The sequence below is a fragment of the Trachemys scripta genome, chromosome 3, assembly GCF_013100865.1.
Source record: "Trachemys scripta elegans isolate TJP31775 chromosome 3, CAS_Tse_1.0, whole genome shotgun sequence".
In the NCBI taxonomy this organism is placed as follows: Eukaryota; Metazoa; Chordata; order Testudines; family Emydidae; genus Trachemys; species Trachemys scripta.
The window spans coordinates 108574769-108591083 of NC_048300.1; the positions used below are offsets into that span (position 1 = coordinate 108574769).

Genomic DNA, 16315 nt, shown 5'->3' on the forward strand with positions numbered 1-16315 from the left:
AATGTCCTAGCACACCTTCTGATAAGAGAGCATCTACGGTGTGCACTGTGGGATCACAGACAATTCATGGCCAGAGCATGACAATGACTAGAGGAAAAAACCCACCTGACCTTGACCAGATTTTTAAGCAGTTCTGAGGGGATTCCAAATTCAACTACCAATGTAAAGGATGGGGAGTGTGAGGATTTGAAGGATCTTTTCTTTAATAAAGGGTAAGGAGGGTGGGGATAGTACAAAAACAGTACATTTTAAAACACTGAACAAATACACCTGCAACGGAATATTGTTACATAAACTGCACTGATGTGCCCTTACATTATACCAACCATGCTTGTTTTGAGCTCTGATTTGCAAGAATGATTGATCAGGGGCAATTTAAGTAACACATTGTGCTTTTTCTTTGTTTTTGTATTTCAGTTCCACATGTGGAGGAGCCAGTTACAATTACAGTACAATGCTGGAGCTTAAGCTCTATCCAAAGTGCCAGAACCTGTGTCATTTCAACTGGAACATAAACTTGACAAATAGTTTTGAAAAAACAGATGGGAGGCTCTTGAATGGGAAGCATTCAATGCCTTTTAAATCATTTACATGTTTTTAAAACAAAACAGAAGAAGACACAAGACATTCTGTTGTAGAACATAAGCATTTTTTGATCCCTCTCCCACTCTGATCCAGGCCTTTCCAAATTTGGTGTTATTTTATGGGGGCTAATAGAAGAAAGAACAGAACAAATCCTTTTCAAAGTAGTAGAGAGAGAACAGCAAAGGTCAGCAACAGTATCATAAATCTGTCTAAACAAACTAATTTAAAATATAGCAGATTTAAAAATTATAGCCATGGAAACAATTATATCTTTCTCCTGACTTCTTTCACTAATTGCTGTAATATTACAAAAATTGTAGCACTTACTCAGAGTGGCTATAAATACAAGTTCTGAGAGGGTTCTGTCAACTTTTAATGAGTTTTTGTAATTCCACATAATTAAAAGAATACAACATAAAGTCCACTATAAATGTATTAAAAAATGATCCCTTGTCCTCCTCCCGCCCTTTGTTTCACTCTCCCTTACCTCCTCTCTCACCTGGCACTAATGAACGCCAGCTCCTCCTTCTCTTCATCTCCCTGGCTCCCAACCCCTCATCTATCTTCTGATATTTCCTCCAGTCACCCTACCACACACATGCCCAGCACCAAACCAACCCTCTCCCAGCCCCCCACTAAGTCTTTCCTGGATTTTACTAATCAACAAAATGAAACAAGTAATCAACCACATTAACTCTTTCACATCCTCCTCTATAGTGGTTCACTTTGGGGCCCTATGTAGTATTTAGATAGATAGATAGACAGATGTTCTGAAAAGTAATTAATGATCTTATTCAATATACATGACATTTTCAACTGCATATTTCAGACATCAGTGCAGGGTATTCATATATCCATTCCCTTAAAGTAATTATTTAGGGACCCTAAATTCCTTCCTTTCATGCACAAGAAGAAACAAATATGTATAGTTTGCTTAGTGCACCATGGTATTATTCTTCTGCTGGAATGAAACCAACCACTGGCCACAGCATGGCTGCCAGTCTAAAAGAAAAAGAGCAGCATTGCGATGGTCATCCCCATGACCCAAGTAAATGCTTAAATTCTGAAGTGCACTTCCCTCAGGAGCCTCTCAAGTTTACGTAGCCCTAAAACAGTGAGTCAGGTTTCAAGTATGATATACAAATGTGATTAGCAAGTATAGGTATAAATCTTTGGATTATTATTTGGTGATATTGGCAGATATTTATCTAAATCTGAGCTATTTCTAACATTTCAATTTCCAGTTAACAATTACAGTCAATAGAATCATAAAAATTAGGCAGAGAAAAGACCAAACAGGTTATCTAATCCTTTCTATCCTCCACCCCCAAACTATGAAAGATTGTTCTGTACAGTATGTACTTTGTAAATTGTTACTTTTAAATAATTTGCAACACATTATCCCAGAAAGCTTTATGATTCATGTTATAAATCATTGTTCTGTTTTCCACAAATGGCATAAATTACAACAGAGTGTCTGCTGAGGGACAGAGGAAATGCCAAAATGGAAAAATGGATTGTCTCATGTGCTACCAGGAGGAAGTTTTCATTCCAAGTTGGACCCCAGGGAAATGACAGCAAACTTCTTTCCCCCTTGTTTTCAAACTAATGACAGATTGCTGTCCAGCTTATTAATAACTTTTAAGAGTCACTTTCATCCTGGTATATAATTTAAATATTCTTATCTAACAGTAATTGTATATCCTCTCTACATTTTACAAGTTGAAAAGGTCACAAGCCAGGTTTAATTCAAAGAAAGAGATGCTGATGCTCTGCAAAATAGCACCAAATTTTGAAGAGACAACTGGTATAGTTTTCTTCTTCTGGCTCAACACAAAAGCATATAGCTTGCTACAATGTACAGTAGTGAGGTGCAGTAGTGAGATGTACACCGGTTAAACAGTTGATTTATTATCATTATTTGTAATTTAATAGCACCTATATGTCCTACCATACAATAAAAGTTTGCCCAGACAATTTCCCCATGTGGAACAAGCATAAGTCTGTCACATACATAGACAGCATGTCATAATTTACTATATGTTACATGTTTGTGAACTGCATTATATGAAATATTAGTCATTATTTCCATATTAGTTAATGAGACAATATACGAGTGTGGAAGTCCAATATGTAAAATGTATTCTTACATGACACTCATTTGTGAGAGATACACAGATAGATAGCTAGATCGCTACTTCAATATAATGCCATCCGATATAACATGAATTTGGATATAACGCAGTAAAGCAGTGCTCCGGGGGGTGGGGTGGGGGGGCTGTGCACTCCTGTGGATCAAAGCAAGTTCAATATAACACGGTTTCACCTAGAACACGGTAAGATTTTTTGGCTCCTGAGGACAGCGTTATATCGAGGTAGAGGTGTATTTCTACGTGGGTTGCTCAAATTCCATTTTACTCAATGAGACAAAAAAATATAGTAGAGCCAGGCTTGAGCCTTTGCCCAAAACTCTCATCTGCACTGCCTTGTATTAGTTTGGGAAAAGATTAGTTAAACTTTTTGTACACTTGGTTTTTTCATGCTTGTGTTCTCATTTGAACTTTCTAACTCCAGCTAAAAGTGTAAGTGCCAATAAACTGGAAGAAAGGGTGGTCTCCAGTGTAGATGTACAATGTGTCTTCACTAAATATTGGTGCAAAGCAACATCTTTCCGTGTACACATTTACAAATAAATACTCTAGGGGAATGCACAGTACAGGTGTCTTGTTTTTAATTGTATAATAATTTCAGAGAAATTGAAATTTTTCATGCCCAGGAGAAATGCCTTGAGAGATTGCAACAGATCCCATGGAGAGAGATATTATTGGCATTATTATTATTCATGTTACAGGCATCTTTTCTGTACCTGCTGCTGTTGCAGAGAACTATGGTAGCAACTCAAGGCAAATTGACAGTTCAAGCTCTGGAGTCAGATTCCCACAGGCAAAGACAACATACAAAATGCAGTTTGGGTGCTCAGAAGGTCAAAGTAAAACTGGAAATAGTAAAGTAGGTATGATTGAGTTTATCGATAAATTCCTATGCAAAACCCTTTTTTATGTATACTGGAATCACTATCACTTCCTCAAAGTTCCATAGGCTGCAGAGCCGGGAGAGGGGGCCATGGTCCAGCCAGTGTTAAGCAGACCTGTATTAAATCAGTACGGCTACTGTCTGAGAATTGCAATGCTATTGAAATTGGACCCAGCTACCCCTCCCTACAGACAGAGGGGTGGATGGGCCAAATTTCAATGTGTGGCATTGCGGTACTACTGAAGTTTGACTGGCCGCCCCTCTGTCCAGACGGAGAGGTAACTGGGCCAAATGGTGTTGTGACCTGATGCATGGGGAGTCTATCCCTGTAAAGCAGAGTGCAGAGGAGTCCACCAAGAACTCAATTCCTAGAGGCACCAGCTCATGCCTTGAGTGAGTTAGAGAGAGGGGAGGCTCCCCATCCAAGCAAAACCCATCATCTCTATGTGAGAGGGGAAGTGACCAGGGACTGGAACAAAGTCCCTGCCAGGGGGAGAGGAATTTGCCCTTCCCCCCAAAAAAATATCTGAGGGAGTCAAGGGAATCAAAACCTGCAACACAGAGCAGGAAGAAGGAGCAATGAGATAGAAGTTGAGCACATGGCAAGTTAATGGAATGGCAACATTTTAAAATCAAACCACTTGTCTCTCAGCTGCAGCCATAAGTGTAATTTTAAGTTGTGTCTAAATTTGTTCTAATGAAAGAATATTTTTCTTCTGTTTATTTAAGGATTCTCATATTCCTTCAGTCTCTTAATGTGTACTTCAGACTTCCACTTGTATGGAGGAAATAAACAAAGACTGATGCATCCGTTCTGTCAGATCAGCCTTTTTTTTTTTTTAAGCACAGAAACAGGAAATTACCTCTTGACCTTGCACTTATCTTATTACCATCTCAGGAAGACCATGGGGTAACGAGTCTGAGGTAGCAACACAGCGTTGCCAACATTGCTATATCAACATTCTCACCACAGTAAAAATGGTGACAGGAAAACTCATATGAGGAAAGGGAAGGAAAAGAAAAAAGACAACAGAAGGTTACATCAACTCCTCTACATCCTCAGTTTATCATTTAGCTTAGGCAATTGATCTTAGGGAGGAAGGGAAGTCTTGTTATTAAAGCCTCGGATTGAGACCCAAAAAACCTGGTTTCTATTCCTGGATCACCCTACGCCAGTCACAGGGAAAGTCATTTGGTCTCTCATTTTCCCACCTAAGTGAATCTTCATCTGGAAGGGGCTCTAGAAAATTGAAATATTGATTTCATGGTTTCATAGAGTTTAATGTCAGAAGGGACCCTCAGATGATCGAGTTTGACCTCCTACATATCACATGCCATTATATTTCACCAAAGTACCCCTATGTTAAGACCAAATGCTTCACTTAAATTAAAGTATTTTAGTCCTCAGGAGACTACACTGTCAGAGAAAACAAAAGACTGAGATATTAACTTATTTGTGAAAATATCCTCAAAACACTGTTCCCCTATCTAACACAAACAATGCTTTAAAAAAAGCTGAAGAAGCTGCATCTGCTAAGTGTTTAGTAATTTGTAGAACAGCTTGTGCCTCCTAGGAATCTATAGTTGAAATCCTTTTCTGAAGGCTTTGAGGATATGGGTAGTTCAGAGCAATGGTTCTCCCACATTTTGTGAGAAAGATCCTCTTGTGGATTGCCTGTCTTCCCAAATCTTTACTTTCCACACAGAGGCTCTTATAGAACACCAAAAGGGGCTTACTAAATATAATTTTAGCACTATGTGCATTGGAAACAGTAGCTACAAGAAGTGTAGAAGAGACAGATTTTTCATTCCAATGTCTGACATTTGTTCTAACAGTAGAATCATGTCAATGATGGTTGTGGGGAGATGAGAAATACCCACACAATCCACCAAAACTGTTACATTGGCACCTTGATCAATCGATCCTTCAGCCCTCAAATAGATTGCACTGATCACAACACATCTTCTATTCTTCTCTTATCCTGGCCTTTCTTCTCCATGTGCAGCCATGCCTTTTCACAATAAAATCTTCTCATCTCTTTGGAGTTTGGCTGAGTGGTCGTTTCAGTTCCCCTGGGTACCACTCAGTGACAGCTGCAGTCCATCGATTATCAGTGAGCCTAGCTATATGCCCGGCTCATCACATTTTACTGTATCTGCTTTGAACAATGATGTTCTGCATTCCATTCTGCTATCTGATCACTTCATTGGGGACTCAGACGCAGATTTAAATCCCCAGAATTCTTCTTTCCACCGTCCTCTCTGGGACAAACAGTTGTTGCTCCTCTATCTTCGTCAGCACATGTTTCACTGGCGTACAACATTGTCGGCAGTACTGTTGAGTTGAAGAGGTTGATGTGCGTTGCCTTGTTGATTTTTCCTTGGAAGACATCCTTGATAGAATTGAATGCATGTCAACCGGCTTTCTTTCTTTGTGAGAGTTCCCCTTCCTGGTCGTGGCACATGTCAATTTCTTGGCCTATACAGACGTATTGTTCAACTTCTTCTATTTGTTCTCCTTTGACTAATATTTGGGCTTTTGGCAAGGCATCAAATCAGATCAATTTCATTTTAGAGAGGTTCATTTTCAGTCCGACTTAGCTGCTTTTTGTGTTGAATTCTCGCAGCATTTTCTGTAGTTTGATAGTGTTTTCAGCCATCAACACAATATCATTCACGAATCTGAGGTTGCTTACTTGCTTTCCATTGATGCTGATTCCACGCTTCCAGTTCATCCACCTCATTACCATTTCAAAGCAGGCTGTGAAGAGTTTCAGTGAAACCGTGTCTCCTTGCTTCACACCCTTTTTGACTGGGATGCGAAGGGGAGTGTCAAATAGAGTTATATCCATACTGCAATCAGAATTTGCTTCCTTTAGTAGTTTGTGTCAATGTCCTGCTCTGCAAGAGCTTACAGCATTGCCCTGATCTCTACGCTGTTGAATGCTTTTTCATAGTCAACGAAGGCAATGCATAAATGGAATTTGTATTCCTTTAAGCGCTCTAACAGCTGGTTTATAGTAAAGATATGGTCCAATGTACTGAAATGCCTTTGAAAACATGCCTACTTTCTTAGCTGCTGCTCATCCAGACTCTGTGAGAGTTGATTTGTTATTATTATTAGCTTGTAGACACGTGAGAGCAGGCATATTGGATGATAGTTCTTTAGATCTTCATGATTGCCTTTCTTGTACAGCAAACTGGTGTTGGACTCCTTCCAGTTGGATGGTATATTTCGCATTTCCAAGTAACAGCTAAACCTCTGAACAAGGGTTTTCCAGAGGTCATGACCTCCAGTTCTTATTGTTTCAGTTGTCAATACATCTTTCCCTGGAGCTTTTCCTTCCTTCATTTGGTAAATTGCATGTTGAACTTTGCAGACAAGGACTGGAAGTACGCGCTCATTGGTCTGTTGAAGAGTTGGTAGCGGGACATTTATATGAGATGCAAAGAGTTCAGTGTAGAAATCTTTGCAGACCACTTCCATCCCTGTTCTGTCAATTACTGCTTTTCTATCCTTGTTCTTCAGCACCGTGATTGTCAACCTGTACAGCGTTAATTCCCGTTAGCATTTTTTGAGCCTTCTGTGATCTTCAGACATCTTTAAGAGCCTTTCATTTCGGTGCTTCTCAAAGTTCTCCTTTAGTCTTCTTCTTAGCAGCTTGCAGAGGAGAGAGTACTCAAGTTTGTTACCATCATTTTGCTTCATATTCCTCTGCTTCTCTAGCAAATTCCTCGTTTCCTCTGAGATTCTTCCCTTCACTCTTTTCAGTCTTTCTTTCTTGGCTAATTTCACGCATTGGCTCAACTTATCAGCAATGTTTTTATAGTCCTCATTGCAGTTATCTATGAGACACTGGTACACTACATTTTTATCTATCTATGTATCTAGGTATTTGTACTCTACTTATTACCAAGGCATCTCAAGTGCTTCAAGAACAATTATAGGGAAAAAGGAGAGAAGTGTCATTACCAAATGTTATGTGAGATGAAGACTCAGACTCTAAGCAGCCAAAAAATCAGGGGGCAAGAACAAGAGATCTGAAGGGAAGAGGAGGTAGAAAGCAAATAAGGATGAAGAAATGAGAGAGAGACGGCAACAAGTTGGAGGAGAAAGAATCTTAACAGCAAGAGCCAAAGACAGAAAGTGAAAGAATGAGGTCCAAGTGGGACAAAATTTAGGGGCACAATACTACTAAAGTGGCCCCTGTATTTGTGGAATGATTTTTTCCAGATCATTTATGAATATGTTGAACAGCACTGGTCCCAGTACAGACCTTTGGGGAGAAATCCTTGTTTCCTGTCTTTTAACCAGTTACTGATGCATGAGAGGACCTTCCCTCTTATCCCATTACTGCCTAGTTTGCTTAAGAGCCTTCAGTGAAGGATGTTGTCAAAGGCTTTCTGAAAGTCCAAGAACATTATGTCCACTGAACCACCCTTGTCCACATGCTTGTTGACACCCTCGAAGAATTCTAATAGATTGGTGAAGCATGATTTCCCTTTACAAAGCCATGTTGACTCTTCCCCAACATACTGTGTTCCTGTATGTGTCTGATAATTATGTTCTTTACTATAGTTTCAACCAATTTGACTAATACTGAAGTTAGATTTACCAGCCTGTAATTGGCAGGATCACTTCTGGAACCCTTTTTAAAAATTGGTATTACACTAGCTATCCTCCAGTCATCTGGTACAGAGGCTCATTTAAACAATAGGCTACATACCACACTTAGTAATTCGGCAACTTCATATTTGCTTATGGAGCTGAAGCATTATTTATACATAAGATTGTATAAAATATAAGCCAGTGAATATATGTTGTTCCCACAATGAATAACTGTAGTTCTCCAAGTGCCAATCAGCAGAACACAGTGACTGTGAGAGAATGCATGATCAATACATGTCCTTTTATTTGTCTCCAATATTCTCCCTCTGTTTGTCTGCCTTGCTGTCTCTGACATCTAATAGCTCCTTTCTAAATCCTTCTTATTTCCTTGCTCTATTTATGAAGAATCAATATTACATTAATACTGTACATCTGGCAATGGGTAGCATGCTTTTATCCATTATGCTACAGACTTATCAAATTAAATGAGACAGTGAGAGTAGGTTGACACTGTTAAAGTAAATAACCCACTGCTTTAGTACTTATGACCCACTAAAGGTACATTTGGGCTGAAATGGCTCAGAATCATGTAAGTAACTTTAATGGGTTAGAAAATACAGTATCTGCTTACAGATCCTAGGAAATCCACTGTATGCTTAACTTTATCTACAGACAGGTATTTTGCTTCCAGCATGCTACTGATCTACTGCCCCTGGCTCAGAAAGATCAGAGAAGAGATGTTAGGTTTGAACCAAAATGCCTGGCCTACATATTAGGAAATGGCAAATATGGCCAAAATCCATATATGCCAGATTCCTATTCCCAGGCAGGTAATGCAAAAATACAGCTAACGTTTCATAACTTTACAGATCCTGGGTATCAGCGAAGACTAGTACTACCCCCAGTGAGAAATATAAATGAGGGAAGGGTCACAGACCACAGACAGTGGAAGACAGCCCCAAAATTAAACCTTTCTGACTTAATTTTCTTCTTAATGAAAAGCATCTCTCACAAGGGGGTTAGGTATTTATCAACAGCAATAATTCCCCCATCTCTACCAAAATATACTTGCTAGTGCCTGAAACTCTGAGTTCTCCCATGCCAACTCCAGATTCAGGAGCATGTGTGTGGCTTTCGGAATGCTTTTTTCCCCATTAATGGCATGTTGTGTGCTGTATGTGTGTGGGGGAAGGGGAGGAGGTGAGATGAGTATGTGCACACGTGTTTTCTGTGCTGTGATACCATATTGTACTAGGTTACCAGAGACTGATGTTTGACAATCCTGACATAACTAATCTGAACACTGAAGCTTATACTGTCACGAAAAATGAAATAGAACATAGTAAAATTACAATGTAATGGAAAGCAGAAAAGCTCGCAATTATCCTATTTAATTTTATTACTCTCTAGGTGACGGGGAAGGGGGAAAGGAGCGTGACAGAAAAAAATATATATATATATATAAATTATTATTATTATTACTGTGAAAGGTTTAATTAGAAAGCATGCATCAGTGCTTAGCTAAATTGTTATTTCTCAGATTGCTTTTCCAGAGTAATGATGTCCAGGTGAAGTCATAGAGTTTAAGTTCGGAAGGGACTACCAGATCATCTAGTGTGACCTCCTGTATATCACTGGCTACCATTACCACCCAGCACTCACACACTAAATCCAACACCCAACATTAGACCAAAGTATTACAACGCACAGGAGAGTCGACTAGTACGTACTATTGGCAGAGAATAGGAGGGACCAAGGGGCACTGATAGCTGAGGTCCCCACAATGGCAGGGAAATGATTAACTGAGATGATCCCAGTGAGCAACCCGCACCCCACGCTGCAGACAAAGGTGAAACCCACCCAAAACCCAGGGCTGGCACTTCCATTTAGGCAACATAGGTGGTCGCCCAGGGCGCCAGGATTGGGGGGGGTGGCATTTTGCCACCCTGGGCAGCAATTCAGCAGCGGGGGTCCTTCCGCACTCCAGGTCTTCTGAGGCAATTCTGCGGCAGGTACTTCACTCGCTCCGGGACCCGCCGCCAAAGTGCCCTGAAGACCGGGAGCACAGAAGGACCCCCCCGCCGCAGAATTGACGACGACGACTGGGAGCACGGAAGGACCCCCGCCTAGGGCGCCAAAAACCCTGGTGCCACTCCTGTCAAAACCACGGACAATCTGACCTGGTGGAAAATTCCTTTCCCATCCTATATGCTTAGACCCTGACCATGTGAGCAAGAACCAGCCAGCCAAGCACCTGAGAGAGAATGCTCAGTACCACCTCAGACCACTGGCCTACCCCATCCAGTGTCCCATCTCCAGCTGTAGCCATCTCTGATACTTTAGGGGAAAGAGACAAAAAAATTAGCCAGAATACATGGGAAATGGCGGGGGTGAGGGGGAAGAGGGGCAGGGGTGATCCATTTCTGACCTCTGCAGAAGACTGGCTGAAGCTTGAAGCATGAGATTTTAGGATTATAAGACAAACTGGAAGTCTCAGCTCTGCTGTCACAGAACAGAGCCAGGGCTACGACAACCTCCCCCGACTACAGTCTAGGAAGACGTAATTCTTTCCAATATATAGAAGACTGACCAGTATTAGTAAATTGAACATGCTCACAGAGAAGGGAGGGAACCAGTGAGAGGGAACTTTCAGTGACTAAATAAGCCCCCTGCATATCAGCCTTAAAGGCAAAAGTAAAGTGATTGTGACTTATGCCTGGCTGTGCTCTCCTCTGACTCTCAGAGAGCTACAGTATAACACAATGATTCCATCTAGCAACTTATTTCCATATTGGGCTAGGGTCAGCTTATCTGCCTTATACACACTTCTCTTCCACTATGCACCACATAGTTAGGCTCTGCTTGAAAACCAACTCCTCTGCCTTCCATGCTTAGTGCTGGCCTATCAAGATCATATGTCTAACATATCAGGTGTAAAAATGGCTCCAATTGTGATAGCGGTCCAGGATAATAGGCAGGGGCCTAAACATTGTTGCCTTTCTGCTGCTGGGTCTAATGAAGAGGAGAAGCAGTAAGTGCAACGTGAACAAGGAAGAGCCAGCTACGTGGCTTTCCAGAATTAATCCGATTTCCCTTCACCAGGGACCACTACATCTGAAAATTCATGGCCCCTGCGTGGGGCGGGGGTGGGACTTTAAAAAAGAGACTGAACAATAATTATTCCTTGTGCAGGGTCTCTGGATCCAAACTGGCTTAGCCCACCATTCATGCTAAGTGACCATGTCACCAATCCAAGGCATACCCACTCTCCATTTACAACAGAATCATTCCCAGCTCAGATTCCCTGATCCTGTCTTCCTCATATACAAATCTGTGTGCCTTTTAAATCTGGAAATTGAACTAGCTTTTGCAATTTATATGTACTCTCAGCTATTCCCATTTTTATTAAACTTACTGCAGACTGATACTTTGAAGCAATAGCTCAGGAAGACAGACTGTACCCACACAGGGAGAGATATTTCTCCTCCTTGCAAGTTTACATAATTGCTGTGCATCAACATTAATCATATCTTCTGAAAAGCAGTTTCTCAGATCTCTTGTATGGGATCACAGTAAAGTGAACCAGGTAGTCAAATGGCTATTTGGATTTAGATTCCTTCATCACTGCCAAAGGAGGAATCTAAATTCAAATCCTATCTTCTCTTTTATAGAGTTGCCAAAGGCTGAAAGCCCAATCGGGAAGCAGGCAGCCTCCTGGATGATGAGTTATCCCTTTTATTGCTTCACCAGTGACCCTGAATGCTTTTGGCACAGACCCTGAGTAGAGCTCTCTCCGCCCTTTTTCACTAGATTAGAGTTGCTTGCAGGGACAATTGGTTATGTAGAAAATGGCAAAACAATTTATTTTCCCCTAAGTTTCTGCCTGTTCCCTATAATAGGCTTGAACCATCTGTCTGTGCCTGAGGGAATGTTTCTGTAGGTGGAGGTGAAAAGAGATGACTTCCCCATTTCGCCCCCACCCCAAATCAAGCTGCAGCCCAGCAGAAAAGGTCATTTTTGATGAAAATGTCTAAAACATTTAATGAGTTACAGTGAGAGGCAGAAGCACCTCAGTTCCCATTCTTCTTCAGATGCACTTAGGAGCATCTAGCAAAGACTGACAGGATACAATGGGGGGAACGTCATGTGTGTAAGTATAAAACTTACAGTATGTGACATTATACATGCTGTTTAAAACATCAAAATAGATGAAAACTCTATATAGTCCTCAGAAAAATAAGTGGTACTAAGATAATGTTCCAGAGACCAATATCTACCTAATAGAATCAAACAGAAGTCCAGGCACTGGTTACAGTCCAGAAAAACAAGAAAGCGATTGCAGTAAAAAAGGAACAAATTAGATGTAAATAATAGACTTCTGTGCCAGGGAAATGAAGCAAAAAATCACTATGGTAACTATTAATTTTTAGTTCTCAGACTAATGATGATCTGAGGAAATCAAAAGTAGTAATCCCAGCAAGGAAAGATGGAAATGTCATGAAACCAAAAGAAACATGGTCCAATTCTTATGGCCTTCTCCCCACACCAAAACATGGCAGTCACAGCCTCCTCATATGTCCCCCGACTGATGTCAAACAAATTAACATTAAATCAAGGAACCTGCTTTATAAAAACAATAAAGAACATGTCATCCACTAATATATATGTGAAAGAAACCTCATCTGAGAATATTTGAGATATTGGAAGATATGTTTTCATACTGAAAATAAGCTTTCACCATACTGCAGGTCCTTTCATGTATTGATGTCCTTTGAGAAACATGCAATAACCAAAAACAAAATGTCAGTCTTTGCAGTGGAGTGTGACTAACATTTTACCTTTCCTATAAGCCATAAATCCCAATGACTTCAGAATGTATGGTGGGTTTGAATGTTTCAGTGGTATCGATGCATTTACTTAAGTTAACACTTTTCAGGGTGCTATTCAAATAGAGCTGATCAAGTAATCCAGCAAATTTTCTTGAGCAGCTTTTGATTTTCTCAAATTTATTTGTTAAAAAAATTAGACACTGAATCATCTCTGTAAATAATTCTTGCCATGTAGATTGTTTACAGGCACCTGATTGTAAAGAATCTGATATATGAAATTCAGCTGTGTTGGCTAGGCTGGCTTGGAGACAAGTCATGTGGTACTCTTTCTATTTCCTGATTGGCTAAGAATATACCTTAGACACTTGTTTCTGGAGCAAATAACATGCTAATGAATTTCAAATCTACATTTTGATTAATATATCTAATATTTACTTAAAATTGCCATTTCCATTAATATTATCATCAATAAACTCATCGACTAAAATATATGTAGATAATGTGAACTAAAAGGGCTCCAACACAGGAGCTTCCCCCTCTAATTTGCCCAGTTTTAATTTCAAATGTTGCTATGAACAAATGTGTAATTCCAGAGCATATATCTGACTTTGGCAGTGTCTTGTAGATCCATACACATCCTGCAGGTGGTCACGCTTGATGATGATGATGATGATGATGATGAGTACACACTGTTTGAAAAATCAGGCTCCTTCGAGGTATCCCGGGCAGGACACCAAGATATGAAGACACCCACAATCACTAGTCATGCCCATGCTAGAAGGGCAGGTTCAGGTCCCTTTGAAAATTTCCTTGCAAGAAACTGTGTACATTTCCATGCTTACATTTATATGTATTATTTCTGCAACCGCATTAGGAAATGGCCTTTTCCATGCCTCAACGCCCAATTTGCACAGATAATCATGGTAATTACACACACAAACATAAGCTTGCAAATACACAAATTCTTCAGTGCAGACCTCCAGCTTCCCAGTTCAATCCACTGTGACTCTAGACAGATAGCATTTTGAGAGCTCAGAAACGTGCATGTTCTGAGTATTGTCCAGAATTGTGAAAAGTTTGTAGACAGCATTCCTGACTGCAGCATGTCAGGCATCCATGGGCCTTGAAATATAAACTACTGAACAAAAACTACAATAAAGTCACCCATAACTAGGAGCTACGCCATTCCATTAATTAAAAAAAAATCTAGCTGGGATATGTAGTGAGTTGCATAGTTGAAGTGAAATAGGCATGGAGTATGAAAGAAGAAAAGCTGAAAGTTCAGAAGCTCCACAAACTCAAAAACAGTTTTGGTTTAAAAAAAAAAAAGCGCAAGATTTTGGATGATAGTCAGGAATTACTCAGCAATCAGAGTCAGTACAGTAATAGAAAAATATCCCACTCTGTGACTAATGTACACCAAAATGTGTTGCCTAAAATCTATTCCATATTCAACTGTCATTTTATTTTTATGAATTATCAGGATGTGAGTAAGTTTAATAAATATGAAAATTTATTCTGTGAAAAATATAAATTTCTTGCCACTTTATTAAGAAAAGGGAAGGGGACAGCTGTTTACAGTTGTAAGTGGTATATTTAAACGCAGCGGGTGAAATCATAACCCCCCTGAAGTCAATGGGAGTTTCACCCAGTATCTTTCTTTGCTTCTTATTGGAATTGCTGCCTATCTAACTACAAAGGAGTTGCCTGCAAGTACTAGAGATTAAGGTCCACACAGTTCCCTTACACTGCATGTGTTTATTAGTGTGTATTTCTCCCTGTTTAATGGGGTATATGGCAACCTCTATTGATGCATATATAAGGAAAAGAGCCCCATCCTTCATATATAAAGCCCATACAAAAACATTGTCTGCACAAGGCATATACTTATCAATTAAGCAAAAGAATATTTCTGTTGGCATGTTGGCTGCAGTATATTTCCCATCTTACCTCTCCATTCTCCAGTGGTTGAATCTTGGAGTAAAATGAAGTGCATATAACTTCATCATCTTTTGCATAGGATGGAGGCCCTCTGCGGGGAAGAATGTTGTAACGTGTCAGGCATTCTGTGTCTGTTACAGCATAATACTGCCATGGCTGATAGTTAACACCATCCAGTGAACGCTCCAAAATCCAGTTCCCAGGTCGAGGGGCATTAGCTGCTTTCACAATAACATATGCAATCTGGAATACCTGGAGAATAAATTAAAAATATACGTAAATGTGTATTTATATATTCATTTTCTGCCAAAGTAAAAAGCTAAATATAGTCAATTCTCATTTGAGAATTTTTCCCTGAAAATGAAAGGAGGCAACACCTTGCAGTGAAAGTCTTTGACCATGAAAATATCCCTTCTCCAGAAAAATTTCTACAAGAAAGAAAGTTCCACTGTGACAGCACAGACTTTTTGAAGTGTGATAAAAAATAACCCTCCAGATTCAATCTCACTCACTAGAGAATTGCCAAACTCCTTCAGTTTCATTTGAAATATTTAAAAATTTGTCTTTGCATATGGTATTTACATTTGTACAATTTACTATATAGCAATATGTGCATATACACATGCATTTGTGCATACATATACACACAAACACCTTTTGTAACAGTTACCCATTTCCCAAACTCTATTATGATTTTCTCTCTTATGTGAAATTCTGTGGTTAAGACACTAGTGGGTAATCATGTCATAGGAAATCTCTCCATAAAACATTCTTGGCCACATCACATGGCTTCTGCACAGCTGCCAGAAATAAGCCTTATAGGATGGAGATACACGATACAGTTGTGGAACTCCTTGCCTGAGGAGGTTGTGAAGGCTAGGACTATAACAGGGTTTATAAAAGAGAACTGGATAAATTAATGGAGGTTAAGTCCATTAATGGCTATTAGCCAGGATGGGTAAGGAATGGTGTTCGTGGCCTCTGTGTGTCAGAGGGTGGTGATGGACGGCAGGAGAGAGAGCACTTGATCATTACCTGTTAGGTTCACTCCCTCTGGGGCCCCTGGCATTGGCCACTGTCGGTAGACAAGATACTGGGCTGTATGGACCTTTGGTCTGACCCAGTACAGCCATTCTTATATTCTTAAGAAATGTCACTATAAACAGAATAATAGCATGTAATCAACACTTATTATTGTCTGCGTCATCTGTCTTTCCAGTTGATTTATCAAGGTTTTTTTCTGCTATCCTGCTTGCTGGGATTTGAGCCACAAACAATAGTTACATTTGTAGCTCCAGAACCACACTTGCTAATGATG

General features: G+C 40.0%; 1 protein-coding gene across 1 annotated transcript in view; it reads right to left on the minus strand.

Moving 5' to 3' along the window:
- LAMA2 (laminin subunit alpha 2) overlaps positions 1 to 16315 on the minus strand; it is a 450699-nt gene that overhangs the window by 289210 nt on the left and 145174 nt on the right. Inside the window, exon 4 of the mRNA XM_034766884.1 lies at positions 15007 to 15249. Coding sequence (XP_034622775.1) covers positions 15007 to 15249 — 243 coding nt within the window. The remainder of the gene's footprint in view (positions 1 to 15006; positions 15250 to 16315) is intronic.